A 27,781-nucleotide genomic window follows, 5' to 3' on the forward strand; every position below is an offset into this window, starting at 1 on the left:
AAGCCTCTGATGATCCCAGCTGACTTGCCTGATCAGCAGAGGCTTTCATTTTTTTTAAAAGAAAAAGCCTCTGACGATCCCAGCTGACTTGCCTGATCGGCAGAAGCTTTTTTTTTTTACTTTTAAAAGCATTTTTTCGGCCAAAGAGGTTGTAGAAAAAATGCTTTTAAAAATTAAAAAAAAGCCTCTGATGATTGCGCATCTCAGCTGGACAATGGCGGGGGGCAGGGATTTTTGCTACCAGTTCTCCGAACCACCCTCCTCCATCGCTATCGGATCGGGCTATCCGGTCCGAACCGGAAGCATTTTACCCCTGCCCCAGATTGGAGAAGATTGAAAATTCAATAACATTCTGAAAGGCAACTACTATAAACTCACAGATTTCTTCCTGAAACCCCACACTAACTATGAGCTGGAAAACCTCAATTTCAAATCTTGCCTCTGTTATAAACTAATAGGGTTGCCTTAGTTTCTAATTCTCAATTTTCATGTGAAGTATACAGTATAACACCGATTTACCTTTCAAGACTGTTTTGAATTATGACTAAGATGATTTATGTTACATGCTCCCTATATAAAAGGTTAGTAGTACTAATAATGAATACATCAAAATGTATCCATCTATATGTTAAGGATAAGTAAATTCAGGAATGTAATTCTTCTAAGACTTTGTTTCATTAATGTTCATTTGTGGCCATTTCATTGTAAGATTTTTAATTGAGAATGATTTGTCTTCACATTTAACAGATATTTATATGCCCTTGGACAAAAAGTTTGGAAAAGGTGGAAAAAGCGCTACTTTGTTCTTGTGCAGGTTAGTGATGCTTCTTTGTTGTTTAATTTCAACATCATTTCAAGAGATGCTGTTAAGCTATATATATTTGTGTACAAGCAGTGTGTGTGTGTGTGTGTGTGTGTGTGTGTGTGTATACACATACATAAACATCTACAAATACATATACATATATATATACAAACATCTTGAGCTACGTAAGAAAAAAACCCTGACTAGAAAAGTATTATACATATGAACTTACGAATTAAAAGAACAAAATAAAAATAAATATTTGACCTTTACAGGGAGGAGTCATAAAATAAGGGTGTGGCTGGCCGATGAAGTCTCATAAGACAGAAATAGTACTATCCCAGTCTCCCTTAATTCTCACAACAGACAACACAAAATGTCTGATAAAGCCTGAAAGTGGTGATTTGAGATATCACCCCACTATGGCTATACAAACATCTTGAGCTACGTAAGAAAAAACCCTGACTAGAAAAGTATTATACATATGAACTTACGAATTAAAAGAACAAAATAAAAATAAATATTTGACCTTTATAGGGAGGAGTCATAAAATAAGGGTGTGGCTGGCCGATGAAGCCTCACAAGGCAGAAATAGTACTATCCCAGTCTCCCTTAAGTCTCACAACAGACAACACAAAATGTCTGATAAAGCCTGAAAGTGGTGATTTGAGATATCACCCCACTATGGCTATACAAACATCTTGAGCTACGTAAGAAAAAAACCCTGACTAGAAAAGTATTATATATATATATATATAAGTATTATATATATATATATATATAAAGAAATCCTGAATTTCTTTCTAGGATATATTCAAAAGAACAAGTGTATAAATGCTCACATTTAATCAAGGACAGGGAGAATAAAGTAAGATAGTTTGTATCAGCCCATCCCTATCACTCTCTTGTGAGTGAAGAGAGAGCCATTCATTAGTTATAGCACTCTATTGGGTTTCCTCGGCATCCTTTCAGTTGACAAATCTATAAAACTACAGAGGCATGATGTCGGAGAAAGCTAAAACTACATCCCAAAAATTCTGCAATATGACATTGGGTCTTTACTCAAAGTATTCTGACTGGCAGATGAATGGTTTCAAGCAACCTGTTATGGCAAGGTAATGGCAATGAGGGTTCATTTCTCATCTGGGTTTCCCCATATTCATGCATGCTTATAAGGAAAGATAATTTTCATAATTTATTAGGCCATCCCCAGAGATCTTTCAGAACATGGTGGAAGACTTTCACCGAAGATTTTTATCCAATTTCCACAACTACTTTGTAAATTAAAAATTAGCTTTTGCCCCTCTCTGTTGCCACAGACATAATGTGTGTTTTTCAGTGATGAATGCAAGAATGGTACCTTTTGTTTTTTGGCAGACTAATATATATATACATACATACATACATACATAAATACATACATACATACATACATACATACATACATATATATATATATATATATATATATATATATATATATATACAGTTAATATTTCGGGTTTCTTCCCATGTAATTGTGAACATATCCCTAAAAGTCTCGAGATGATACATTTGGAAACCCGCCCTTATTGACAAACGAGTCCCTAACACAAAGAATGACACCAGACTCACACTCACGAGAGCCACACAAGATGTAACCACCCCACATCCACGCAGAAAGCAGACTCAAACCCACACTGATGATGAGGCACAACCACGGACCAGAAGCCAGATCACAGCTGCATCATTAGCCACTTTAAACCCCTCCAATCCATACATGAAGCAGACTGACACCCACCATGAAGAGGTGGCACGGCCACGAACACGAAGCCAAACAACAGCAACACAGCTCACCAGCTCAAATCCCCCTGCTACTCAAACTAACCCGAGCACAACCAAGCCCCCACCTAAACAGAACACACACCCAGCCAATCAGAGCACAGCCAACCCCCCATCCAATCAGAACACACCTCCACCCAATCAGAACACAGCCAAGCTCCCACCCAATCAGTTCACATCCCCACTGGCAGTTGAAAGGAAGAAACAGCTGCGATCACACACATTGCTCCTAGAAGCACGAAGCCGAAAACACCAGCCTGAAGATGACGAATGAGACTTTGTCAAAACGTTGCCAAGATACCTCCAATTTTACGCGGGAGAAAACCCGAATAACCAAAGACCTACATACAAACACCCGCGAAAACCTCAGAAAACAAATATATATTTGTTTCCCCAAAAATAAGAGATCCCCTGATAATAAGCCCAATTGGGCTTTTGAGCGCATGCACTAAAATAACCCACCCACCCACCCACCCCGAAAATAAGCCCTCCCTGAAAATATTTAAACCCATGCGCAGCCGGTCCCCGCCGTTTCCTCTGGTTTCCTCCACATGCCCCAAAATAATAAGACCTCCCCAAAAATAAGGCCAAGCGCTTATTTCGGGGTTCAAAAAAATATAAGACAGGGTCTTATTTTCGGGAAAACACAGTATCTAAAATATGAAAAGACCAATGTGAATATAATACATAAAAGAGTACAGGTACCATCTCATGCTTTTATGTAATATGCAGGAAACTAAAAACATTAAAATTCATTTGTAGTATTTGTGATCATTGGCCAAGCTAGGCTATCCACAAATACTACTACCTACAGTTTTCTGTCAGACAGATTAATAGAACTATGCATAAACCAAATAGTACTCATATAAGTATAAATTAGCATAGTCTATGTGATGTTTATCATGTCATTTTTGAATTCATATTGATATCTGTCCATTTCTAATCTTAAACACTTGAGATTTTCTTCTTCAATTTTCTTCTTTTGTTTTCTGTTTCTCAGAAAAGTTTAGATGAGGCCAACGGCAGTCTTATCTAGTTGAAAGAGATGCCTCTCCATTCCCCTGATTCCACACATATAATTGTGTACTAAATTGTTGATGTTGTTTCCTTCACCTGCAGTCTGAAGTGCACAATCCAATTGACCACTTTAGCTTTATGAATAGACCTAGTGTAGAATGCCTATAAAGAATAGTACTGACAGATGAGTATTTTGTCATCCCTTTCATAATTCCTGCACTGTTGACAGTGCAAGAATTGTGCTAAATTTATACTTTATGTTGCAGGGTTATTAAGTGGCAGATGAACTGTGGATTTCATAATAAATAACCCCATCCAGCAACTTTAAAAAGCCATTTAGATCAGTTAGCATTAAATGGTTGAATTTGTCTACTTAACCTTTTGTCTGATTATGGTGATCACTTTGCACCTTTTGTAATCTTATACCTGACTACAGCAATCAAAAACTTGGAGTCAAGTGCAAATGGCATATTCAAAACTATTACTTTTCTCAACAATGACACAGAATTGAAGAGCCAATTATTTTCTGGATACCTTTCTTGACTGTTTTGGTTGGAGTTGTAAAGTGTGCCCAGAAGCTTCATTGGGCACACTAGCACCTCATGTGTGGCCCCCAGAATCCCCCAAGTGGGTGAAGCCAAACATTTCTGTCTTATTTGCAGTGGGGAGTTAATCTGATACAAAGATGTCTGCTTATAATGTTGCATGTGCACATTCTCCCACCTAGGGGGGAAAATAGGGCCTGCTTTCCTCCAACCATTGCAAAGGTACAATGTGTTAGATACTGTGTGAAGCCTGATATGATCTCAAACTTTTGTGTGCTCTAGGTTTCAAGGTAAAGATATGTGTACTAGTGTCAGATAGAAGGACACTCAGTGTTCAAGGTAGATGAACAAATGCCTTACATACCGTATACCTGTTTTAAAAAATGTATTGATGGGAATGTACAGAGTAATGATTAAATTTTCAATTTAGCATTGATTCTCAAGATGGCTACTGGTGATAGTCGGATAAAAAAAGGTGCTTTTATTTTTCAAATTACAATTTCACAATTATTGCACAATGATTGCTGTAGACTTGTAGTATACAAGTAGATTAGTGGTATTATCTTGATATCTAAGTGTATTTTGTAAAGCAGTTATTATTGTGAATTTCAAGTTGTTAATGTACAGTTGACATATTTGTTCTAAGCCAAATGGGAGTTTATTTATAACTCCCATTGTTAGCAGTTAGTTTATTGCCCATGTCCCACTGAACTAAGAGCTAAATGTCAATATAACACATATAGCTAATTCAGGGCTTCTCTGTATCTTTCACCTAGGTTAGCCAATATACATTTGCCATGTGCAGCTACAGAGAGAAAAAATCAGAGCCTCAGGAGTTAATGCAACTTGAAGGATACACTGTGGATTATACAGCACCCCATCCAGGTATTCTGTAAAATGAGTTCAAATGTCTGATTGCAGAGAAATTAGGAAAGACGGCTTGTTTTATCTTTTCATACAATCCTATCAAGTAAGTAGGTAGATAGGAAGAGAGAGAAAGACTATTTTAGGCCAGGTTACATTTTTACATCACATTCTAACATATCAGAAACATCTCCATCTCATTGCAGATATGAATTGCCAGACTATACATCAGTGGTGAAATGTAACATTTCTTATTACCGGTTCTGTGGGCGTGGCTTGGGGGGGATAATGTGACTGGGTGAGCGTGGCCAACTTTTTTTTTAACTTTTAAAAGCATTTTTTCTACAATCTCTTCGGCCGAAGAGGTTGTAGAAAAAATGCTTTTAAAAGCCTCTGACCATCCCAACTGAGCTGCGCGATCATCAGAGGCTTTTTTTTTTTTACTTTTGAAAGCATTTTTTTGGCTGAAGAGGTTGTAGAAAAAATGCTTTTAAAAGTTAAAAAAAAAGCCTCTGATGATTGCTCAGCTCAGCTAGGCATGGAGAGGGGGGGCGCAGGGATTTTTGCTACCGGTTCTCCGAACCACCCACCTCCATCGCTACCGGATCGGGCGATCCGATCCGAACTGGGAGCATTTCACTCCTGCTATACATTATTTTAATGCTATTAAAGACATTGATATCATGAACTGATATTAATTGAAAAGAAATATTTCCTTTAAATATGAGGATGAGCTTTTGATTCTGATTTTATAGTGCTCTTCCTCCTGAAATGATATCAAATGCAAACTAGATGCATCTATGTAAATGGTACTGCTATCATGTAACCAATTTTGTATAATGGCCATCATAGATTTTTTTTCCTTTTTTGCTTTCTTTAACAAGAACTCACCCAACCTGTTAATTAGTACAGAAAAGTGCTTAGGGACGGAAAGTTTCAAGAAAAGTTGGTTAATTGGAGAAATTTATTTAAGTGGGAGCACAATCCAGTAATATACATGCAAGGATCAAAGTGTCATTTTGATTATTTGTCTACATATCTAACACAAAGGTAAAGCCGTAACTAGAAATGTCTTCAGCATAGATGAATTTTCTCTTGTCACTGGGGTTTGAGGTGAGCATGAGTTTGTTTCAGTGGTGAAATCCAAATTTTTTTACTACCGGTTCTGTGGGCGTGGCTTGGTGGGCATGGTGTGGCTTGGGGGCATGGCAGAGGAAGGATACTGCAAAATCTCCATTCCCTCCCCACTCCTGGGGGAAGGATATTGCAAAATCTCCATTCCCACCCCACTCTGGGGCCAGCCAGAGGTGGTATTTGCCAGTTCTCCGAACTACTCAAAATTTCCACTACCGGTTCTTCAGAACCTGTCAGAACTTGCTGGATTTCACCCCTGGTTTGTTTCTCCTCACTCCAATCACTGGACCTGGGAAATCTCTTGCAGAAGAACATAAATGTTCTTTTTAAGAGCTATCTGAGAGACACTGTTAAAGATGCTTCTGCTCAATATTCTATCTCTTGGGTAGACAGGACTAGGCATTCTTCTGCATGTCTTCCAAGCGGTATAATATTACTCCCATTGAAATTGTCCTCCATTTTTTCTGGTTGCAGCAGAGACATCAAGATCTATCTATTCAATTTAGCTTGAGTGATTTTAATGATTTTTTTTTTTACATTTTAACTGTGCCTTTATGTTTTTATTAATTTAGTCACTTTTAAGTTCTCTTTTTAGATCGAAAGGTAGACTATAAATCCAGTTATTAGTTAAGGAGGTAGGGAAAAGAGAAAACTTAATTCCATGTCAGTTAACTTGACTGAATCCTGAGTTCTTCTAAATCTGCAGGCCTGCAAGGTGGTCAGATGTTCTTCAATGCTGTCAAAGAAGGTGACATAGTGATATTTGCCAGTGATGATGAACAAGATCGGATCCTGTGGGTCCAAGCAATGTACAGAGCTACTGGTCAATCTTACAAGCCAGTTCCTGTAGGTCAAGCACAGAAGATGAATCCAAAAGGAAGCAATACTCACACAGATTTATCACAGAGTAAGTTTACATTGTTTTTAATTTATGAGATTTCAATTGTATAATTAATCAGCATTTAATTTGACTGTTCTTGAAAATTTATATTATTAATAACCATTTAAAAACCTGACTTGTAGCTCATTATTGTTGTGTTACTTTTTGAAATACGTAATTGGTATCATTAGAATTCAGTACAGATTCTCGTGGAAACAGTTTTTAAGGATTATTTTTCTTGCAGGATTTGCACTGATTTTATAACAAATAGCTTCAATCGGGTATTCATGACTCAGCTGCATCATTGTTTTGATGAAATAATTTTGAAAAAGAAGAGCACAAGTTTACATCCCTTCATAAATTCTTATTAGAGGAAAATTTTCAGTTCTCTTCCTGGCCAGGAATTTGAAGCTGTAAACTCAGGGAAGAGGAGGTAGTGTGGTAATTGATATCAAAGGATATTTTACTGCAGTTAACGAGATGTGAAGCCCTGCTAGTAAAGCTGGATTCTAAAGACAGGGTGGAAAGTTGGACTCTAAAGACCAGATGGGAATTCTAATGTACTGTCTTCACTACTGAAGTCTCTAGCTATCCCTTTTGGGGAAAGGTTGGGGAGAAAATGGTTCAGGCTACATCAGTATGCCAATTATGCCCAACTATATATCTTGGCCCTTGACCAGATTATTGATGCTGCCAAAGTGCTGTCCAGAAGCCTAACACCATCTAAGTTTGTATAAGGAACAAGAGTTAAGGCTTAATTCCAGCAAGAGGTAGTGGATTTGAAGCTCACCTACTTCTGATGATATTCCTCCATTAATTCTAAATGAAGCTACACTTCCCTACCGTAGCAGATTCAGTTTGCAATTTTGGTGGTCCTTCAAGTTTCTATAGCAAATAGAGCCTTCACTCAGCTCCATCTAGTGCAGCAATTGCTATTTTCCTAGCTGGCATTAATTACTGTTACTCATTCTTTAGATACCTCTAACTGGACTATTGCAATGAACTTCACATGGGACTGCTATTGAAACTGCAGCTGGTCTAGAATACTGCAGCTCAAATACTAATGGATGTAACACCTTGATTCAAAGAGCAGCATTAGTTGCCACTTGTCTTGTGGGTGTTCCTATCCTTTGAAATAGCACACCACTTGATCTGCAACTGGCTCCTTTGGGCTTTTAAAAGCTGGTTAAAACCTGGTTGTTCCATCAAGCAAGAAAAGTTGGTTTGCTGTAATTGCCTTTTGTTCAGGAGAGTGGGTTAATTTTATTACTGATGTTTTCATCATTACTGCCAGTTTCATAGGAGTATTTCTAATAGTTCTTTTATTAATTATATGATTTTTATCAACTTTATGGCAATTGAAGTGGCTCATACGCTGAAAAAAAATCAACTATAGCAGATAATATAATAGAAACAATGACTCACAACCCTTTTGGCTGAAAGAAATAGCCAGAAAGTAAGCATATAAGTGCCATTTCAATTATGTTAGCTAACTAATTCCTATTTAATAATACCTCTTTCTATTGTAATTTGCAAATAATACATTTTCCTGTATTTATGCCATCCTTTTAGGTTCTTGGCCTACTTTGTGTTTAGCAATACTTTAACATTTATAGGAGACAGTACTTGTGAAAGACGACGCCACTCACATTTATGTTTATGGATTTCCTTATACAAATGATACCTATTTTTAAAAGTCGAAAATGAGAGGCAGCCTTAGGAATGGCATGCCTGGTTTCATTCTCCAAACTTTCCATAAAGAAATACTGGCAGCTTTCTCCTAAGGCTAAGAAGAGACATGCATTCCTTAAGTATAAAATGTGACAGTAAAATATGTGGTCTTGCTTGGCAGGTATCAACCTAAGGGTTACTATCATTTTCCTTGTCTTCCTGTTGCATCCCATCTATGTCTAGTTGCTTGACAATAGCTACAGGATAATTTTCTGTTTTATCAAATTCCCTTTCCATTGTACTTCCTGTAACTGTTTCTTGATTGAACATAGTACAAATGGGTGATCATTCAATGGCAGAAATGCAGCAAAGACGAGTCCTCTGTTTTAATAAAATATTCTAGTAGCTATTTTTCTTTTTCCTTTGTGTTATATGAAGACAGCTAAGGAAAATAACAATAACATTTTATAAACCATTTCCCATCTCTGTTTCCCAATTTACTTTTACAATTTTAACAGTATCTCCTAAAAAAAACCTAAGTTTGGATAGGATTCTTTCTGCTCTTGTTAGGAATAGCAGACTGTTCAGTATTTATCCAAATGAAACTCAAGATCAATTATCACAGGGTAGTGCAGCAATGTGACATCAATTTATGTTGATATAACTCCACTATAAGTTCAAGGGTCTATGCTACCAAATAAGGTTTGAATGGTATAGCAATATATAAAAGTACACTTGTTGGAAACTAATCAAAGAGAGAAGCAATCTGGAATTAAGGAGAAACTTCCTAACAGTGAGGACAATTAACCAGTGGAACAGCTTGCCTTCAGAAATCATTGGGCGCTCCATCACTGGAGGTTTTTAAGGAGACCCAACAGTCACTTGTCAGAAATGGTATAGGGTCTCCTGCTTGAGCAGGGGGCTGGACTAGAAGACCTCCAAGGTCTCTTCCAGCTCTAATCTATTTCAAAAAAGTTAATGAATATACATAAACTAATTTGCATTTCGTCTTTTTAAGAGATAAAGAGTGATAATATGAAATATCAAGGCTGCAATTATGTTGAAATATCTGGCTCTAATTTATGTGCATGATAAGGAAAGAAAAAAAAACACCATTGTCTTTCTTTTCCTTTTCTGTATCATCAGATGATTACAGTAAGCCATAACCGTAACAATTTTTCCGATATCCTTTGCTAATCAGAAATGTTTTACATATATGAAATTAGTAGCAAACTGCTATATATGCTACATCACAATTTGGTTAAAAGATGTCAATCTAGTAAAGACTAATTCAAATCCCTTTCTACTTCAGGAAAATCTTAGACCTTCTAGCTATATCTAAAATTTATATTTTTTATGCTTGGTTATTAAATAGTCATTTAATTACATACATGAATATATCTTAGGACTTGAGGAGTGGGGGAAGTATTATTTCAAAAACTCTGTAAAAATTTGCTCCTGTTATCTGTAGATGATAATCTCATAGCATAAACTATCAATGTGTTATCACACAGTTTATTTGCTATATGTACCTTGTTAAATCTGTCACATGAATGTGACTCTTGCTTTGACAATGCAGAGCCAAGTGATATGAATTAGTTTCTGCATCTTTTCAGGATATGATGCTATAGATCTTTCAGTTTGAATTAAATAATTCTTCCATCTGCAAATGCATCTGAAAGTTGGACTTGACATGGATCAATATGATCTGGGGCTAAATTTCTAAATGTGACTGATTATGTTAGCATCATACCCACAGATCAATATGGAGTCTTATTATGAACCTAACTCTAGAATTGGGTTTAATCAATAAACTTTTGTCTCCTTTTTTATAGAAATTTTAGGTTTGTAGCACAGTTTTCAAGAATATATTGAAAATACATCTTTTCTAGTAACAAACATTAAAAACCTCTATATTTGAAATTAAAAGAACAAAGAAGAGCAAAGACCTTATTGTAAGGGTCAAGTCAATTTTTTAGTTGATAGTGGCCTGTTCACTTCCAATATTGTGTATGAAATCAAAAAGAGCTAATGTGCTAATGCATAACTAGTCCTTTTGGCAATGGTAAGGCTTTTTCTGTCCATACTTTATAGCAACTTGCATTGAGGATTTTGACAAAACATACCATTAACGAAAGAATCACTAGATTGTGTCTTTTGATAAACCCGCGGGGTTCAAAGGCGTTGAAAGATGCAATCTCTGAACAACAATAAATTCAGATATTTGATTGAGGTGCCATTTAAAATGGCATGTTATATATAATTTACACAAAGAAATATTGTTTCCAGTTTCATTACTCTGGTACTGGAAGGCTGAAAGAGCTCTTTGCCATTACTGTTTTATATTTGTTTCTTTAAAAGCTGCATATAAAAAGCAAAAGACTGGAAATAACCCTGTACGGGGCTATGTGTTCATTTCTGCTCTAGTTTGATGTTTAGGAAATGGGCTTCCAGCTATCTTCCACTGCTGCTTTCCTCTGAGATGAGTGTCTTCTTCATGCCTGTAAGCAAAGACATGTTGGTGTTTTAAATAAACCAAAACTTCTGTACTCTTAGTATCTTGTTAAAACAGGCATCTCATAGTTAGTATTGGCAAAACTTTCTAAAATTTTAGAACATTATTACAGAGAAAGCTTTGCAGTGAGCAATGTATGAAAACAATATTGAAAATAACTCTGTGTTAATATTTTGTTATCTATATGTGTGAGAATTTTAAAGCATATAAATATACAAGAATATGTGTATCTCTTTATGTATAATCTGTGTGAGTGTGTGTATACACACATAGGTATGTGTTTGTGTGTATATGTTTGTGCATTTCTTTTGCTCTGTTTGTCCATGAATTGTTATATCATTGTCACTTGCTTAGATTCTACTTGTGGCAGTATTTTTAAAGAACTGGTGAGACTTGGAAAAGAAGACAGGTTCTAATTAAAGCTGTTCTCCAAATAAATTTTAAGACAGTTTTAAAGTGAAATAATCTATATCAAAGTATTATTTTTACCTTTCTACAATCAGATGCAGATCATGCACAGAAACATGACATGGATGAGTTTATTTCTGCTAATCCTTGCACATTTGACCATGCGGCACTCTTTAGAGTACTACAGAGACAGACCTTGGATCACCGACTGAATGATTCCTATTCTTGTTTGGTGAGTAAAAGGGCTGGAATAAAAGAAGTGACAAAAAAGAAAAACTGAGAAATAGTTACTGCAAAGTGGTCTTTTCTTCTAGACGCATTTAATAACTATGCGTGAGGTTAGTATAAAGCATTTCAATCGATTGGCTTCAAATTTGAAAATTATACATTTGCAGGCTACTGCTGTGCCACTCAATAGAAAAGAGAAGAGATTCAAACTGACTCTGAACTATGGTTTATCAGCTCCTCTAAGGAGGGCTGAATAAAAGCAGAAGGCTTTAATAAATATAGAACCCTCTGTGGTAGGATTTGCTAACACCTGTACAGGCATTTTAAGGTACAAATCCAGCTTGCCAGATGTCAAGCATTATGTCATCTATCTGGTAATTCTCTCCTCCTTTATGGACTGAGAAGAGAAAAGAAATGAATAGAACCAAAAACCACAGGGGGAGAAAGATTTATTGCACTTGTATTCAGCTGAGTCAAGGTTAGCTTTGTAAGCTTAAATCCTGAATGAATTACTTACCACTCTAGAGGTAATCTGTAATTTATTTTCTTTATTTATTTTTTTCACTTTCAAATGAGCACACAGAACATTTAAAGAGTGATGTTGCAATCTTGAAGTTGGATAATTGAGAAGAGCATGAGGAAAAAATGTAAAAATTCTTCAGTTTGGCTGCTGATTCTTTTTGTTTATAGCTGTAACATATTTTATTACTATCATAGAACAAAATATAAGATTAAATCCTAATAAAAGTTTTTATATATTAAAAATGATAAAATAAGAATTGTACAACAAAAATAATAGCTTTCATGGAAAAAGCAGAAGCTGGTATATTGAAAAACATAACGTGCTATGAGATCTGATCCATTAAACTGAGTGTTAATTCTCTGATTTAAGGCATGCCATAATATCTCTTGTACTGATAGTTTTCTTTTAATTTATAAATTACTAATCACACAAGGATAAGGGCAAAGCATTATAAAATAACAAATGTAGGTTTGCTATTCCATAAATACAGAGTTTTAAAGAAAAGTAACTTTATTATATATGTTGAGACATGCTTGACAAAACTAGCACTTTATATTTAAAAAAAAGATGAATTGGTATGTATAGAACATTGTCCATTCCATTATGGGCTCAGTAATGACACATACCGGTATATATAAAAGCATACTCTCTTGACTCCCTCCCCGTGATGCACTAAATGTGAAGTGTGGTGGTGGATAGGCTTATTTGCGACAGCAGGAAATAAATAGGGAAATGTAGACTATTAGAGACTGCTTTATATTGATTAAGATCTTCATTTTACCTAATTTATTGTATACCTATTTACTGTAACTCCCCAATCTTTTAGATAGGTACCTTTTTCAATGCTACTTCAGATAACAAGGTTATTCTGGCATAGTAATGCATATGCTTTGCCGTTGATTGTAGCTCTTCTCTTTATTAGTAACATTTGAAGCTAAGTATGGTGTGGGTGTGGAGAAGGTTATTTTTGTGACCCCCCCCAATCATTTTTTCATCAGTGTAGAGAGTTGGAAATTTGGCACTCATGGAAACCTGGAGAGACATCAGCTAATTTGTAGTAGAAATTCTTCTCTAACATGCATTTCGAAAGAATATTTTAATTTCCTTCTTTTCAATCTGCATATGCTGAAAATAACTTTTTTAAAAAAGAGTCTCTTGCACCTTGATAAATTGAATGAAAGTAGCTATGTGCATTATTTCTTTGCACAAGAAAAGAAGCCTAATGTGGAAGAAGTAGATTTAAACACAAACTGATTAAAACCATAAACTATGCTGAAGTATCTTTCTTCAACTCCCTGATAAAGAGTGGAAAACTTACAAGCAACTATAAAACAGTACATGATTACCATAATATTATCCAACTAAAAACTCAATTTTCTGTTGTGCCAGCAGAGCTACTAATTTGGGGTGGGGGAAGATAAAAATTAAGACGCATATGACAAAACGGACATTCTAGTGATAGAGTGCTACATTCGGTACATTCAGTATAGAATGCTACATTCAGATGTAGCACTTTCTGCATTCAGTCTCAAGCACTTTTAGAGAGAAATGAGAATGGGTCATCAAAACCCTGGGCTGCCAGTCAAAGCTAGCAATTCTAGATGAAGCAAACCAAGGGCTTGACTTGCTATAAGACAGCTTCCTGTTGTGGTCCCATTCCTGTTGCTCTCAAAAAGCAAAATATTGAAATGCCTGGTTATTGCAAATAATTCAGCCTTGCTTATTATTCACACAAATGGCTCTATAAACCATATGCTGTTTTAATCATTACAAGAAGAGTAATCCTGGCTTCTTTAGCCAAGAAACCATTACTTTTCATTCTGTCAAAAGAAGTCTGCCATTGAAAATCCCCAGTTTAGCCCTTTTCTAACTCATGATTCTCTCAAAACCAAGAAAATTATTCTTCATATTTTCTAAAATGCTTTGACTAAAAACTAAAGAACTAAGTCAACTAAATTGACTAAGAAAAGAAAAGTCATCTTTAATTTTTTATAACAAGATTGAATTTTGTGTAAATATAGGCAGATTTATTGTTGCACAGATTTTTACAAATTTGGATCTGGCTGTCTGGCATCTTATATCTGTTTAATGCTATGATTGTCCTTATTACTGATCTTGGTCAGATGAAATATTGTGCCATATTTTTATTCATGTTTAAGATATCACAAGAATCCGGGCCTCAGAGAGCTAACATGTTGGTTTTTGTTGTTGTTACTTTTCTGAAGCATCAGTCCTCCTTTATTGTCTGCCTTTCTGAGCAGCTGTGTTTTACAATTTCTGTGCTGACTCTCCTAGGGGTAAATGCTTGACTGCTCTAAGCTAAAGAAATACATTTCAGTTGAATCAGCTATATCTGTTGCAAGATATGGAGTCTAGATGTCAACATAGACTGCTAGATGATATCCTGGAATATTGTCCAGTGATCATTTTTTAACCTTAGAACAAAAAGTATGAAAAGCTGACTTTTGCTCAAAGCAAAGTGAATAACTAATATTTCTATTCTATTCTATGTGTATCCTTTTCCCCCTACTCTTCCAGAAATTACATCTTTTTTTTAACTTAATATTTCTTATTACTCCTTTACAGGTTTTTTTTCATATATTATCCTCTCCTGAAAACCTCCTTCGCATAAGAAAATGTAGTCTGTTGTATCTGAGTTGCTATTTTAGACATTTTGGTGTACAGTGTGAAATAGTTTTGGATGAACTATTGTGAAAAAAATAATTACTTCTGACATTTTAAGTTGTTGAACTAATGACTGTTTGAGTTTAGCTCATCGTAATTTATTGACCAAAGAAATGGAATGGAGCTTATTAAAAATGTAATAGTTCAAAAGGTTTGTATAATGCACTAAGAAGTTTGTTTGAAGAGGGAAAAAAAGAACAGCCTATATTCATTAAAGAGCTTTTTCTCTCCCCTTCTTTTGCAGGGCTGGTTTAGCCCCGGCCAAGTCTTCGTATTAGATGAATATTGTGCTCGTTATGGAGTAAGAGGCTGTCACCGCCATCTCTGCTATCTGAATGAATTGATGGAACATTCAGAAAATGGTGCTGTCATTGACCCAACCTTGCTCCATTACAGCTTTGCCTTTTGTGCTTCTCATGTTCATGGCAACAGGTATTTTAATATGCAAGCATGCTGCAAAAAGTCATTAGTCTGTGTGATAAATGAGAAACAAGCCATGTATTTAGATTTCACTTCTCCCTCTTAGAACAGAGCCAAGAAATGAATGAGTATAAGGGTTAATTCATACAAAATATTGCTGTTGGTTCTGGAGTGTGATAAAATGCTTTTCTATATAAATGAAGGCTCTTGTTTAAAATAGACCAGCATTCCAAAGGTCCTCTATTTGAAGGCTATTTTTTTTTTATTTTATCCATTGGGTATAGAGAAACCGTCACCAACCTGGTACTCTCCAGTTATGTCAGGCTACAAATCCCATTGTCCTCAAGTGCATGGTGGCTAGAGACACATAGAAAGGCTGGGGAATGGAAGGCATGAAATAGAAAGCAAGATATGCATATTTAAACTATGAGATGGATGATGCTGGTGAGCACTGCATTCTAATGCAAAGATAGAAGCAACATTACTGCTACAAGAGAAACTGTTTAATCTAATAGCATGTGATTTAGAAAGCATTATAGACCAACTATATAGATAGGACTTATAACATTTGGGTATGAATCTATGGTTTAGTCAAGACATGGACAACTTAGGTTGACTCAAGAGTCACTCCAAGATATGTACAGTTTATTTGCTGAAGAAATTGAAAAATGAAATGAATAACATAAGCCTTTAGGAAGCTTATAGCCCCAATTTGCTGTTTAAACCAAGAGGAGAGCGTCGCTTTGACCACCCAAATGCAAAATTGGATATAACTTGAGCAAAGAAACAAAGAAATAAAATATTTTAAAAAATATTTGTTAGGCTGCACTTTTTATCCTTCTTGCCTAGATTCATGCCTTAAAACTCTGTCCCAAGTTTAGCAATGATGATCATGATAAGCTTCCTAGATCCATCATGGAGTCCAATGATTTATTTTAAGTACTAGCTTTGGCTACAATTTTAAAAGTGAGGTAAGAAAATTTACTTTAGGTAGAAAGTAAATTTTTATGGAAAAATTTTCTATGGAAAATATTCATGCGTAGTATAGTAAATACATTGTCAATAAATTGATGTATTTCAGGACAGAATTGGGATTTACCTTATAGATATTCCAATAGTGATCCCTAGTGTCATTGCCTCTGCTTGTCCTATGTTTCCTTCTCACCTCTAAGACTCCTTTACATCTTTTAGATTATAGTAGTTGGAAGAGGATGGATTCTTCAGTTAAAGCAAATTTTGTGTTTCTAAGTAAATTTTGTCTGGCAAAAAATCTTAATTTGAGGGACAGAAATTAAGCAAATTTGGCATAGACTTCATTAAACTGGTGGAAATCATTAAACTGAGTGAGCAGCCATTTCAATTGAATAAATAATTAAACTCCATTATGCATGTGATTCATATATTACATCATATTTGTGTGAATATAGATCCTTAAACACACACACACACATACATATGGGTGAAAGATTTCAAGATTATAAATTTTTTGTTTAAGATTGCTAGACGGAAGGCTTTGTATTCAAATAGCAAAAGAACACGCATTGTAATATATTTATTTATGGATATTTTGCATGTATGTACAGAATATGAATATTGATTGATAGAATGTTACCATGGAAAGTTGTACCACTCCATTCTAAAAACTAGCCAATAACTAAGGGCTAGAATTTATCCTCACAGGCTTTCAGGTTAGTCCATTAGGCCCTCCCTTTTTCTTGAACTCTCTCCATCCTTTGACCTTCCACCATAAGTGCTCACAGTACTTATAGCTTCCAGAAATCATTGCAGTGCTCACATCTTTCTTGCTAAATATTAGGAAAAAGTGAATATCTTTTTACTATTATGGGATGCTAAAAAAAATCTACTACCATTTTTTTCACCAAGAGCATAGTTTCATTTAATAGATACATAGCTTCCTTTTCAGGAACTAAACCTCGACAAAGGTATATAACCAAGCTGTAAAAACAATATTCGTATGTGATTAAATTAACAGTTGAAAGTGTTACAAATAGAGGAACATAGAAAAGAAGGATGGTGAAATCAGAAGTGGTCCAGAACAAAAAAAAGGCATCCTAAAGCAGTGTTTCTCAACCTTGGCCGCTGGACGATGTGTGGACTTCAACTCCCAGAATTCCCCAGCCAGAGCTGGCTGGGGAATTCTGGGAGTTGAAGTCCACACATCGTCCAGCGGCCAAGGTTGAGAAACACTGTCCTAAAGGTTAGTGGAGTGGTACCATATCCACTTCATTATGAGAGAGGACGCCAAAGATGTGAAACTACCAGAGCCACAATCATGCCCTTATTAATCACCAATCTCATGGCATTCCACTTTAGTAGAAATATAGATTTCAAAATTAAGCATCCAATTCAGCTGGTGCAACGTAAGTTTCATGTGATTTCGAAATACAGTTCTGACTCCTAAATTCCTTCTTAGTTGCAGCTTCAGAAACTTAAGAAAAGCACCAAGTAGAAGTATAGTATAATATTCAAGGCAGGATTTAAGCAGTTCATTGTGGCTATAGAGGCAAGGATGGGTTTCTCTGGATAAGTAAGCTAAAATTTATCAAACACTTAGAGCAAGGTAAAGTATGTAAAAACCACTTTTGGGCATATATATTAATTAAAGCTCCATAATAAAAATATGTCCAGGAGAATTCCTAAACAATATACCTGCTTCTTTAGAAGAAGTGTATTCCAATCCAAAGTAAATGGTACACATCTCCATTAAAAATCACATATGTCCCCATTCTACATCAATTCTAATCTTATCTGGATTCTCCTTCAATTCATTTCTCCTCATCCATCACAGACCTGCTTAGATTCCTATTGTTGTTGTTTTTTAATTAAGAGATGGAAATTAGAGGTAGATTATCAGCCGCATATTGATATTAGCCAAAACTCCCAGATTACTTTTCCCAGCAATTTCATGGAGATACCAAAAAGCAAGGACAAAATATGAAATCTTAAGAAATCCTAAAGTTTATGTAATTAAGCCAAGGCTACCAGTTTGGAAATCATTGATATATACATATCCTTTTGTTCTAAGAGTGTTATTTTGTGACTGCATTGTGGTTTCCCTCTACACATTTCAAAACATTTATTTAGTAAGAAATTAAAAGCCATTTCTAAAATAAAGCTAAATAGGAAATTAAACCCCAGAGGAAGTTTATGCATTTGTGAATCATTTTAAGTAACTGATGTGGGAATCCTTGCCTTTTATCTGCCTCTGTGACTCATTAAAATTTGTTAATTATATTCTGGTATTATTTCAGCTAGAGTCGGGAACGACTAACACATATGTGCGAGGGGAACCTTTACCTTTACCTTTTACTATTTCAAGCCCTTAACAAAGTGAGCAGGCCTAGGAATTCTAGGTACCTCCTATATATTTTTTAAAGGATCTCTCTTCATAAGCAGTTCTTTGATGAAGCAGTGAATGAGCTATCAGGCAAAACGGACATGGTCTAATTTTCACCAGCAGTTGTGGCTGGCATCTTCAGAGGCAGCATGAGTTGCTTTCTGGTATAGCTCTTGGCAGCTCAGAGACAACTGAACTGGGCTGATTGGGCCCTTGCATTTAAATCTGGCACACCAATTTCTGATTGTTCCATATTGCAGGAGTCCAAGAAAGCTGGTTCCAGATTGATTCCTCATCCATTTGGTCCATTTTGAATTAGTACTCATCTAAATTCTTGTACGTATGTGCGAGCAACTTAGAGCAACTAAGATGATTAAAGGCCTGGAGACTAAAACATATGAAGAACAGTTGCAGGATTTGGGTTTGGCTAGTCTGGAGAAAAGAAGGACTGAGGGGACATGATAGCAGTATTCCAGTATTTGAGGGGCTGCCACAAAGAGTAGGGGGTCAATTTATTTTCCATGGGCAGGACAAGAAACAATGGATGGAAACTAATCAAGGAGAGAAGCAATCTGGAATTAAGGAGAAACTTCCTAACAGTAAGGACAATAAACTAGTGGAACAGCTTGCCACCCAAAGTTGTGGGCGCTTCATCACTGGAAGTTTTTAAGGAGAGACTGGACAATTACTTGTCTGAAATGGTATAGGGTCTCCTGCTTGAGCAGGGGGTTGGAGTAGAAGACCTCCAAGATCCCTTCCAGCTCTATTCTGATTGACTGATTTGATTGATTGATTTTGTGTCTGTGTGCACATGTGTATTTGAATAAATTCAGTTTTGCAAACATTAACATGATTGCTTACTCTTTTGGAATTTATTTAGTTAAAACTAGTAAAGTAAACATTAGTTAAATATTTGAGCTTTCATAATAAAAATTCAGAGTGATATATAAATTGGCATAAAGAAGACATGGCCAATTTAAGTACAGCCAAAGAGCTTAATTTACTTTGTTCAAAAAAGGATGGGCTCTGTTATCACTGTCATGGTTGACCATTTCCTATAATTAACAACAGCAAATGAGGACAACCTTGGAGGGCTGAATTTTTCAGGAGTCTCCTTTTCTAATAGTCTACTGCAGGATTCCGCAAAGTGTAAAGTGTACCTCTGTCAGGATGACAATTAATCCCATTCTGCTTTTGGGTAATTGCACCTTGATTTAGAGAAGTGAATCGAGACTTTTCCCTTGGAGTATACTTGAAAAAATAAACCCGAAGATATATTTTCTAAGAAAAATTCATTTATTTGTTATAAAGAAAATAAAACATCTCACTAGTCTAATTAGTTACATCTTGGCAAAGCTTTCCCGGCCACCTCTCCTGGCCGGACCTCTTGGCAGGAGAACAAAGAAAGTTAGAAGAAAGAAAAGAATGTAGACATGCACAGTATCAGTTACTGATAAGAACTTGGCAAGCTACGGTAAGTCTGAAAGTTCAAAAATAAGAGCTCATCTGGTAAATACAAAAAACGCAGTGACAACCTCCCTTGAGTAGGTGCAGACAGGGTCCTGGAGAGGTGTGAAGAATGATTTAGTTATATTGTTACAATAAATCTTACTTTTCCCAATGTTTCATTATATTACTTTTGTTGTTCATTTCTGTTCTTTTTTGTATTTGAATTTTTAAGGGAATGTATAGGTTACACCCTATGTTTCATATAATATTACTGATCTAACAAGAAAAGCTGTATGTAAAATAAGTCAGAATTTTCTGGTTACTTCATCATACAGGAAGTTATAAAACATGTTTTAGAGGAAATGAAGCAGAGGTGGGTTTCAGCAGGTTCTGACCAGTTCTGGAGAACTGGTAGCGAAAATTTTGAGTAGTTCGGAGAACCGGTAGTAAAAATTCTGACTGGCCCCGCCCCCATCTAATCTCTGCCTCCCAAGTCCCAGCTGATTGGGAGGAAATGGGGATTTTGCAGTAACTTTCCCCTGGATTGGAGAGGGAATGGAGATTTTACAGTATCCTTCCCCTGGAGTGGGATGGGAATGGAGGTTTTACAGTATCCTTCCCCTGCCATGCCCACTAAGCCACGCCCACCAAGCCACACCACGCCCACCAAGCCACACCCACAGAACCAGTAGTAAAAAATTTTGAAATCCACCATTGAAATGAAGCATGGGCTGTAGATTCAATGGGTCCTTCAGTATTCATATGTAACTTTTTTATATATTTGCCCTGAAGAATAGTTTTGGAAGGGCACTAAAACATCCTAATCTTAGAGCTTTTTAAAGTTTGGGGATTTAAATATCATGCCAGCCTAAATAATGTAGGTTAACCGCTCAGAAACACATTCCTGGATAGTGTGGATTGATCCAGTCTCACACACACACACACACTGTCCAATGCACTTCCCAGGATTGTTGCTATGGAGAAAATAGGAGACAGGAGTATTAGGTATTAGGAGTTTTCAGGTGACCAAAATATATAAAGAAAGTGGGATAAATAATATTATTATTCCAGAGTTCTGGTACCTGTAATCAGACTATCCTTCTTCCTTAGTATCAAGTACACATGGGGCCACTTGAAATATATTCCTTAAGAATTTACACTGAAGCCTTTGCAGAGATACAACCCTTTCCTAAAATTCGTTTTATTTGGTGAATTAATAATAGCTTTTATTTACTTTTTTAATCAAGATTTCAAGGCTTTTAGCATTCTTTTCATGTCTACTCCTAAACAATCCAATAGAATCAGAGAAACTTCTGCATGGAAGTCTGATTCTATACAACTACTTTGCTAGTCTTTTATGTTGCTTTATTTTGAAAATGTTGATAGTTAACATTCAATACAAAATAACTGATAATTGCCCGGACTTGTTTTCAAGAATTGAAAAGAAAGGTAGAACAATTTCTTTTATCTATTAAGTGAAGGACAATGGTGCAGCACCATAGAAATCTCCAAGCATGTTTCTTCCAGGATGGTGAGCATTCTGTATGTATTCCTTCTATTCAAACCACTGTATTTGTGCAGCATTACGAGTGTTACAGAAATGAAAGAATAGAATACTGTTGTAAATAAGGGGTCTGGCTGGTATGAAGATACTGAAATAGAGAAAAAGAAATACGAAGAAAAGGGGAGAAAAGAAAGGTAAGTCAAGGACACAAATAGAAGCACTCATTCAGGATTGTACACATACAGATAATAACATCCACTCATTCATTTACAATAATATAGAGGGAGGGGAAAGAATTTTACAGACAATGTATGATAGGTCAAAGTTCTAGGCTGCTCTATATGATTGTACTTCTTAATTTTCTAAGTCAGGCTCTCAAGGAGAAAGATGACAACGTCAAGACAAAGGATTTTTATGGCCCAGTGATTAAATGGTTTGGGTGTACGAGATGAGCAGTGTATTCTGCTGTTAATAGGGCCATCATCACCTTATTACTAGCCTGGCAAAAACCTTTCGAAAGCACGGTACATAGTAATGCAAGTTACTTTTCTATTTCATAAAACAAGTTACTTTTATTATCTACTCACAGGATGCTGCTATGGAGCTTATGGCCTAAATGTTAGACGGCTAATAAAAATAGGCCTTTGCAGATTCATTGAGGTGCTCCATTTTGTGTGTATATTTCAAGGTCTGACAACAAAAGTTGTGTTTGTTTCTTTTGAGACTATCCTGATGGAAATATTTTCCATACCTCTTCATTTACACCCAGGAAATATCAGTAGGATCTTGAGCATTTTCAAGAAGCAGTTCCAATAAAATCCTTCACTCATAAGTAAAGCATCTTCATTGAACAATTTGGAGAGACCTAGAAAGAAGTACCAGAGTGGTCAAATAATCTGACCAGAGGGAACTCATAGACTCGAAATAAAAAAGCAAACCCATTATTTATTTGAAACAGCAAATACAATAATTTAGTTGAAAGTAGAGTCTATAAATGTCTACGGAGATTCTCAGTCATCCAGATCATGGTTGTCCCAAAGGTGCTTTTTCAAGAGGCAATTGGACTTTCTGGTTTTTCTTTTAAGATGCTTCGCTTCTCATCCAAGAAGTCTATAAAGAACAGCAATCAAAAATAGCACTGACAGTGTAGTAAATAAATGAAGCAAGCTTAGAATTTAGGCCCTAAATTTCACAAAAGGTATTGCCTGAAGGTTACATCCTTACATTTATGCTATGTCAGAGAAGCCGCAAAAACCTTCTCAATTAAAATGCATTAGCCACAAATATCAACAGAAAGCCAACACTGGAGATTTTTAAGAAGAGATTGGACAACCACTTGTCTGAAATAATATATGGTTTCCTGCTTGAGCAGGAGATTGGACTAGAAGACCTCCAAGGTCCCTTACAACTCTTGTTATTCTGTTACATTCTGTTATGTGTATACATAACACAGACTGCTTGTTTGTGTAGGATGACCCAATATAAGCATAAAAGGCAGAGTTTGAATCATGATATATATTTTGTTATTTAGACAGTTTGTCCTCCCCATAGACACTGGGGATCCAGTTGAAACAATTCACAGCCATCTTTTTCTGTATTTCTGTATCCCCTCTTTTCTCTTCCTTTTGTGTTCCTCTATAAATACATTTTATCAGTCAGATGGAGTTCACTGAAGTTGTAATGAAAGTGTGATACTAAATTAATAGGCCATAGTTATATCTTGTAGATTACTCGTTGCAATCAAGCATCACAAACTGAAGATGAAATTCTTTTTCATATATCTCCAAAATCATGATTAACAACTTAGTAAACGCACTTGCCCTTCTCAGCTAACTTATTTCCCTTATTTGTCGGCCTACATAATGATCCAAATATAGTCATGTTTAGAAATAAAGTAATTAATGTGACTATTATCAAATATATATATACACAGTGGGATAATCGGATAAATATTGAGTTCAAAATTATCACAATTACTTAAATACAGTATCGGCTTATCAGTAAGAGCAGGGGTTAAGTGAAGTTAGAAAATACAGCAAAGAACTATTGTTTTCTTCTTCGTCTCATTTTATATCTGGTTTTCATGCTGCGACTTCCCATTTTGTCCATCTCTTTCTGAAATGATGTTGGTGGGAAATACATGAAGTGCAAAGTGACTTTTTCCCCCTGCTGAGAGGCAAGCTGAATTGACAAAGAAGCCTCCCACCCCCGCCCCCTAGATGGTGTCTTACTACTTCTCTTTGGCAGAAGCTGATATATTGAACATTCTTCAAAGAGATAATAAAGGGGAAAACCATATAGGAATGAAATCACCCTGTGGCCACCAATGTTATAATTTTATTCTTTATTGTTTTTTAAATTATTTCTTCCAGGGGTGGGCAAGGAAGGAAGCCAGAATGTGCAGCTCTCGGATTCTTGGTTGGGCTGAAAATCTGAGATACTTGATTGGGTGGAAAAGAAAATGCCAATGCAAAGAAATGTATTTTCTCTCTAGCAATGAATGTGGATTTCTTGTGAAGAAACTGAACATGGCAACATGAATTGTCATTCATGGTGGCTTTTACAAAATATCCAGTGGTGGGTTTCAGCTAATTTAGCAACCAGTTCTTCCTAATGACCGAGTGGGCGTGGCTGGGGGGGTCATGTGACTGAATGGGCATGGCCAACTCTATGTCACTCAGGGCAAGGTGGGGCGGCGCAGGCAGCCACCACCTCCTCTTTGCTGGTGTGAACGGCCTGCAGCCGCTGCTGCCTCAGTTTGGATTGGCAAAGAGGCTGCAGCTGCAGGCCATTCGCACCAGCAAAGAGGGAAAGGAAGGGTCACCAGGCAGGCAGGGAGATGGGCTGTGTGGGAGGCCAGGGCGAAGGCAGGCAAGTGGGCTGGGCTGTAGGGGCCACATGGCCAAGGCAAGTGAGCGAGCGAGAGAGCCAGAGAGCAGCAGCTCTATGCTGCGGCCAAGGCAGGCGAGGCGAGATAAGGAGTGACTGGGAGGGGCAGGCGGGGCCATCCAGTGGTGCAATTAGCTGTGCATAATCTTTCCTTTTTTGACATTCTACTATGGAAACTCAGAATACAAATGGCTGTTCTGCACACTTTTCCACATTTGAGATGTTCTAGGACAGGGGTGTCAAACTCGCGTCGTCACGGCAGCGTCATATGACTTGGCTGGACTTTTCCCCCTTTGCTAAACCAGGCAGGGACGGAGACAGCACCAGACCCCTTTTTCTATTATAACTGAAAACCTTTGTTTCAACAACCCCTCTGAGATTTTAATACAATTTCATTTTGCACTTTGGAAATTAAGTTTCAGGGTCTGCATGGATTTCCGGTCCTCTCTTTCTTTAGAAACTGTGAGAAGTTTTATATCCAAATATACTTTATTCTTTATACTGTTTCCATCTTCCCTTCAAATATTAACAGAATCCATAATGGTCTGAGAATCAGTGTCTCCAAGTTAATCAATTTAGCAAACTTCCTCAAACTCCAAAATAAGTTACCTAGGCCTAATCCACATATAAAAAGATAAAGTCTACAAATACAAATAGAGTTAATTAAATTAAGTTTCCCAGCAGAACTGTATGTTCACAGGAATACACACACACACACACACACACACACACACACACACACACCTCAGCATATAGACACTTCCACACCCTATAAAAGTTTGCTACTGTATCCCATTTTTCTGCAGCCTGCCCCTAAAGCAAACTCTTGCTTTTAGGAATATTTCTTTTTTCCTCACAGCTGTCTGGATCTCATTTTTATTTATTCTTCGGCAAACCCAGCTTGAGTTGGAACCCCATAATTATTCTTCTGGCAAAACAAAGGTGATATAAAAGTAAAGCATGCTTTTATAGGAAGCAGTTATTTGGTATTGGGGGTGGGGTTTCTTTGTTTTTTGGGTTTGGTTGGTCAGGTTCCTCATGTCTTGAGGAAACAAGTTAGAAACCTTTTAGCACCTAAAGGCTACAGGAAGCAATGGTTTGGCAACAAAAGTAGATGCAAAATGTATAAAAAGGTTAAAATTATAAGCCTTTTTCACTGAAAAATTAATGCAATCTTAGATTGCTAAATATTAGCCTGTGACAGTGTTAAAATGCTGAGGTAATAATTGCTAAAGTGCTGATTAAGAAAGAACTCTAGAATGGATGCACACGAAAGAGTTTTAGGTTCTTCCTAGAACAGGGTTGTCAAACTTGTGGCTCATGGGCCAGATGCGTCATGTTCTGGCTCTACCCCCGCCTGGTTTAGCAAAGGGGAGAAAAGTCCCGATACGTCACGTGACGATGCAAATTTGACACCCCTGTCCTAGAACACCTCAAATGTGGAAAAGTGTGCAGAACAGCCATTTGTATTCTGAGTTTCCATAGTAGAATGTCAAAAAAGGAAAGATTATGCACTGTACTGAGTAAAAAGGATAATGTAAGAGAAAATGGCAATGGTTATAATACCTATTCATGGAGTGTAACATCTAAACAATGGCAAAGATGTTTTTAAATCAAAGATGATTTAAATTCTGTTAAATCAATCTCCCAGGAATGCAGATAATGTTGTATGTGATTAAAGTAAAAACACTTCTGGGTGAAGGCAAAGGATATCTGAGGGTCTGGAACTTTCAGAAAAATCCTAATAGTAAACTTTAGGGTCAAATCTGAAGTCTTTCTGGAACTTTGTTTTTTTACCTCTTATCAATCTTAATAAAAATTAAATATAGTCAGATATTTAAAGAGACACCATGATTGTAGACCTGCAGTTAAGGTTATGTATTGGAGGGTGGGGATTGACCATGTAGGTAGGAAGCTGTCCCCAAAAAAACATGTAGGCCATAGTTCTCCCAAAGTAAGTCAAGCCAATATTCCAGCAGCAATTCCAGCAAATAAAATGCAGACCTCTATAGAAATCAAAGTGGTTTTAACCTTATGAAGGGATTGGATAAACATTGAAGTCCATTTTGCTTAGCTTTGGGTTTTTGAAACTGCCCCCCTTGTCTGATCCTTTTTAGAGTGTTATTGCTTAAAAGAAAATGGGTATATTTAAGTGACCAGACCTATTCCATGCTGATACCACTGATTTTCCAGGATGTGACATGACACAGCTGTTCTAGAAAATGCAAGTAATTTTGTTTTAGCTTTGGTGATGTCAAGGCTATTATTATTATAATAGGGAATAAAGATGCTAAGGGATCTTCTGATATATGCTAGGGATGCAGAAATAATAATTGTATGAATTACATGGAGGAAGATAGCGGCTTGGACAATTAACACATCTAAAATTACCGAATGATTCCAATACTTATAATTGTCTGAAAAATAAAACATGCAATTTTATATGTACTTCTAATATGAGATGAAACTACTTTTTAAAATTATGAATTCAACAGTACTTTAAAATTTCCAGTAGGTTTTCCATCTATTTAAAAACTTCTCACTTCTGTAAATGCAAGTAATGATATCACAAAACAAGTTTCCAAACAAATTTTATTTGTGAGAAAATGGTGCAAAAATCCTTCAAACCCAAAATAAAAGTATATATTGCTATCCACCCAAAGCTAGGTAAACTATAACCTGTCCCTCTTCCCAACGTTGGGAATGGCTTTGGTCAAATATCACTGTATAACATTTACCAATAAGGAGAGAAATAAAGTTGCAAAAAAAAAAAGATTTCTTATATTGTTTTGCTATGAAATAAGCAGTAAAACAGAGTTGCTGTTTGCTCCATGATGAAAAAACACTATTTACACAAGACAACAGATCAGAATATCTGTATTTTCATATTAAAAATTGTTTTGCTAGTCCCAGGTGCTACTCAGAACTAATAGAAGACACTACAATCATAAGGAAAACACTTCAAAGCTGGAGATGCATTTTTAATTCCAATAAGCACTTTGCCATCCGATTAGCATTACTCTTCAAATTGCACTTATGTCAGGAAAGCAGGCAACCCAGCACTT

General features: G+C 36.3%; 1 protein-coding gene across 5 annotated transcripts in view; it reads left to right on the plus strand.

The window, feature by feature from the left end:
• CADPS2 (calcium dependent secretion activator 2) overlaps positions 1–27,781 on the plus strand; it is a 369,911-nt gene that overhangs the window by 216,931 nt on the left and 125,199 nt on the right. For 3 of the 5 annotated variants that reach the window (XM_070947808.1, XM_070947811.1, XM_070947810.1), the window contains exons 9-13: positions 748–814; positions 4,965–5,073; positions 6,893–7,093; positions 11,756–11,892; positions 15,341–15,528. In XM_070947808.1, coding sequence (XP_070803909.1) covers positions 748–814; positions 4,965–5,073; positions 6,893–7,093; positions 11,756–11,892; positions 15,341–15,528 — 702 coding nt within the window. Of the gene's footprint in view, positions 1–747; positions 815–4,964; positions 5,074–6,892; positions 7,094–10,807; positions 10,817–11,755; positions 11,893–15,340; positions 15,529–27,781 lie in introns of all 5 variants that reach the window. The other 2 variants (XM_070947809.1, XM_070947812.1) reach the window with 2 other exon arrangements.

The sequence above is a fragment of the Pituophis catenifer genome, unplaced genomic scaffold (genome assembly GCF_029215685.1).
Source record: "Pituophis catenifer annectens isolate HBS135680 unplaced genomic scaffold, rPitCat1.0.hap2 SCAF_7, whole genome shotgun sequence".
Lineage (NCBI taxonomy): Eukaryota > Metazoa > Chordata > Lepidosauria > Squamata > Colubridae > Pituophis > Pituophis catenifer.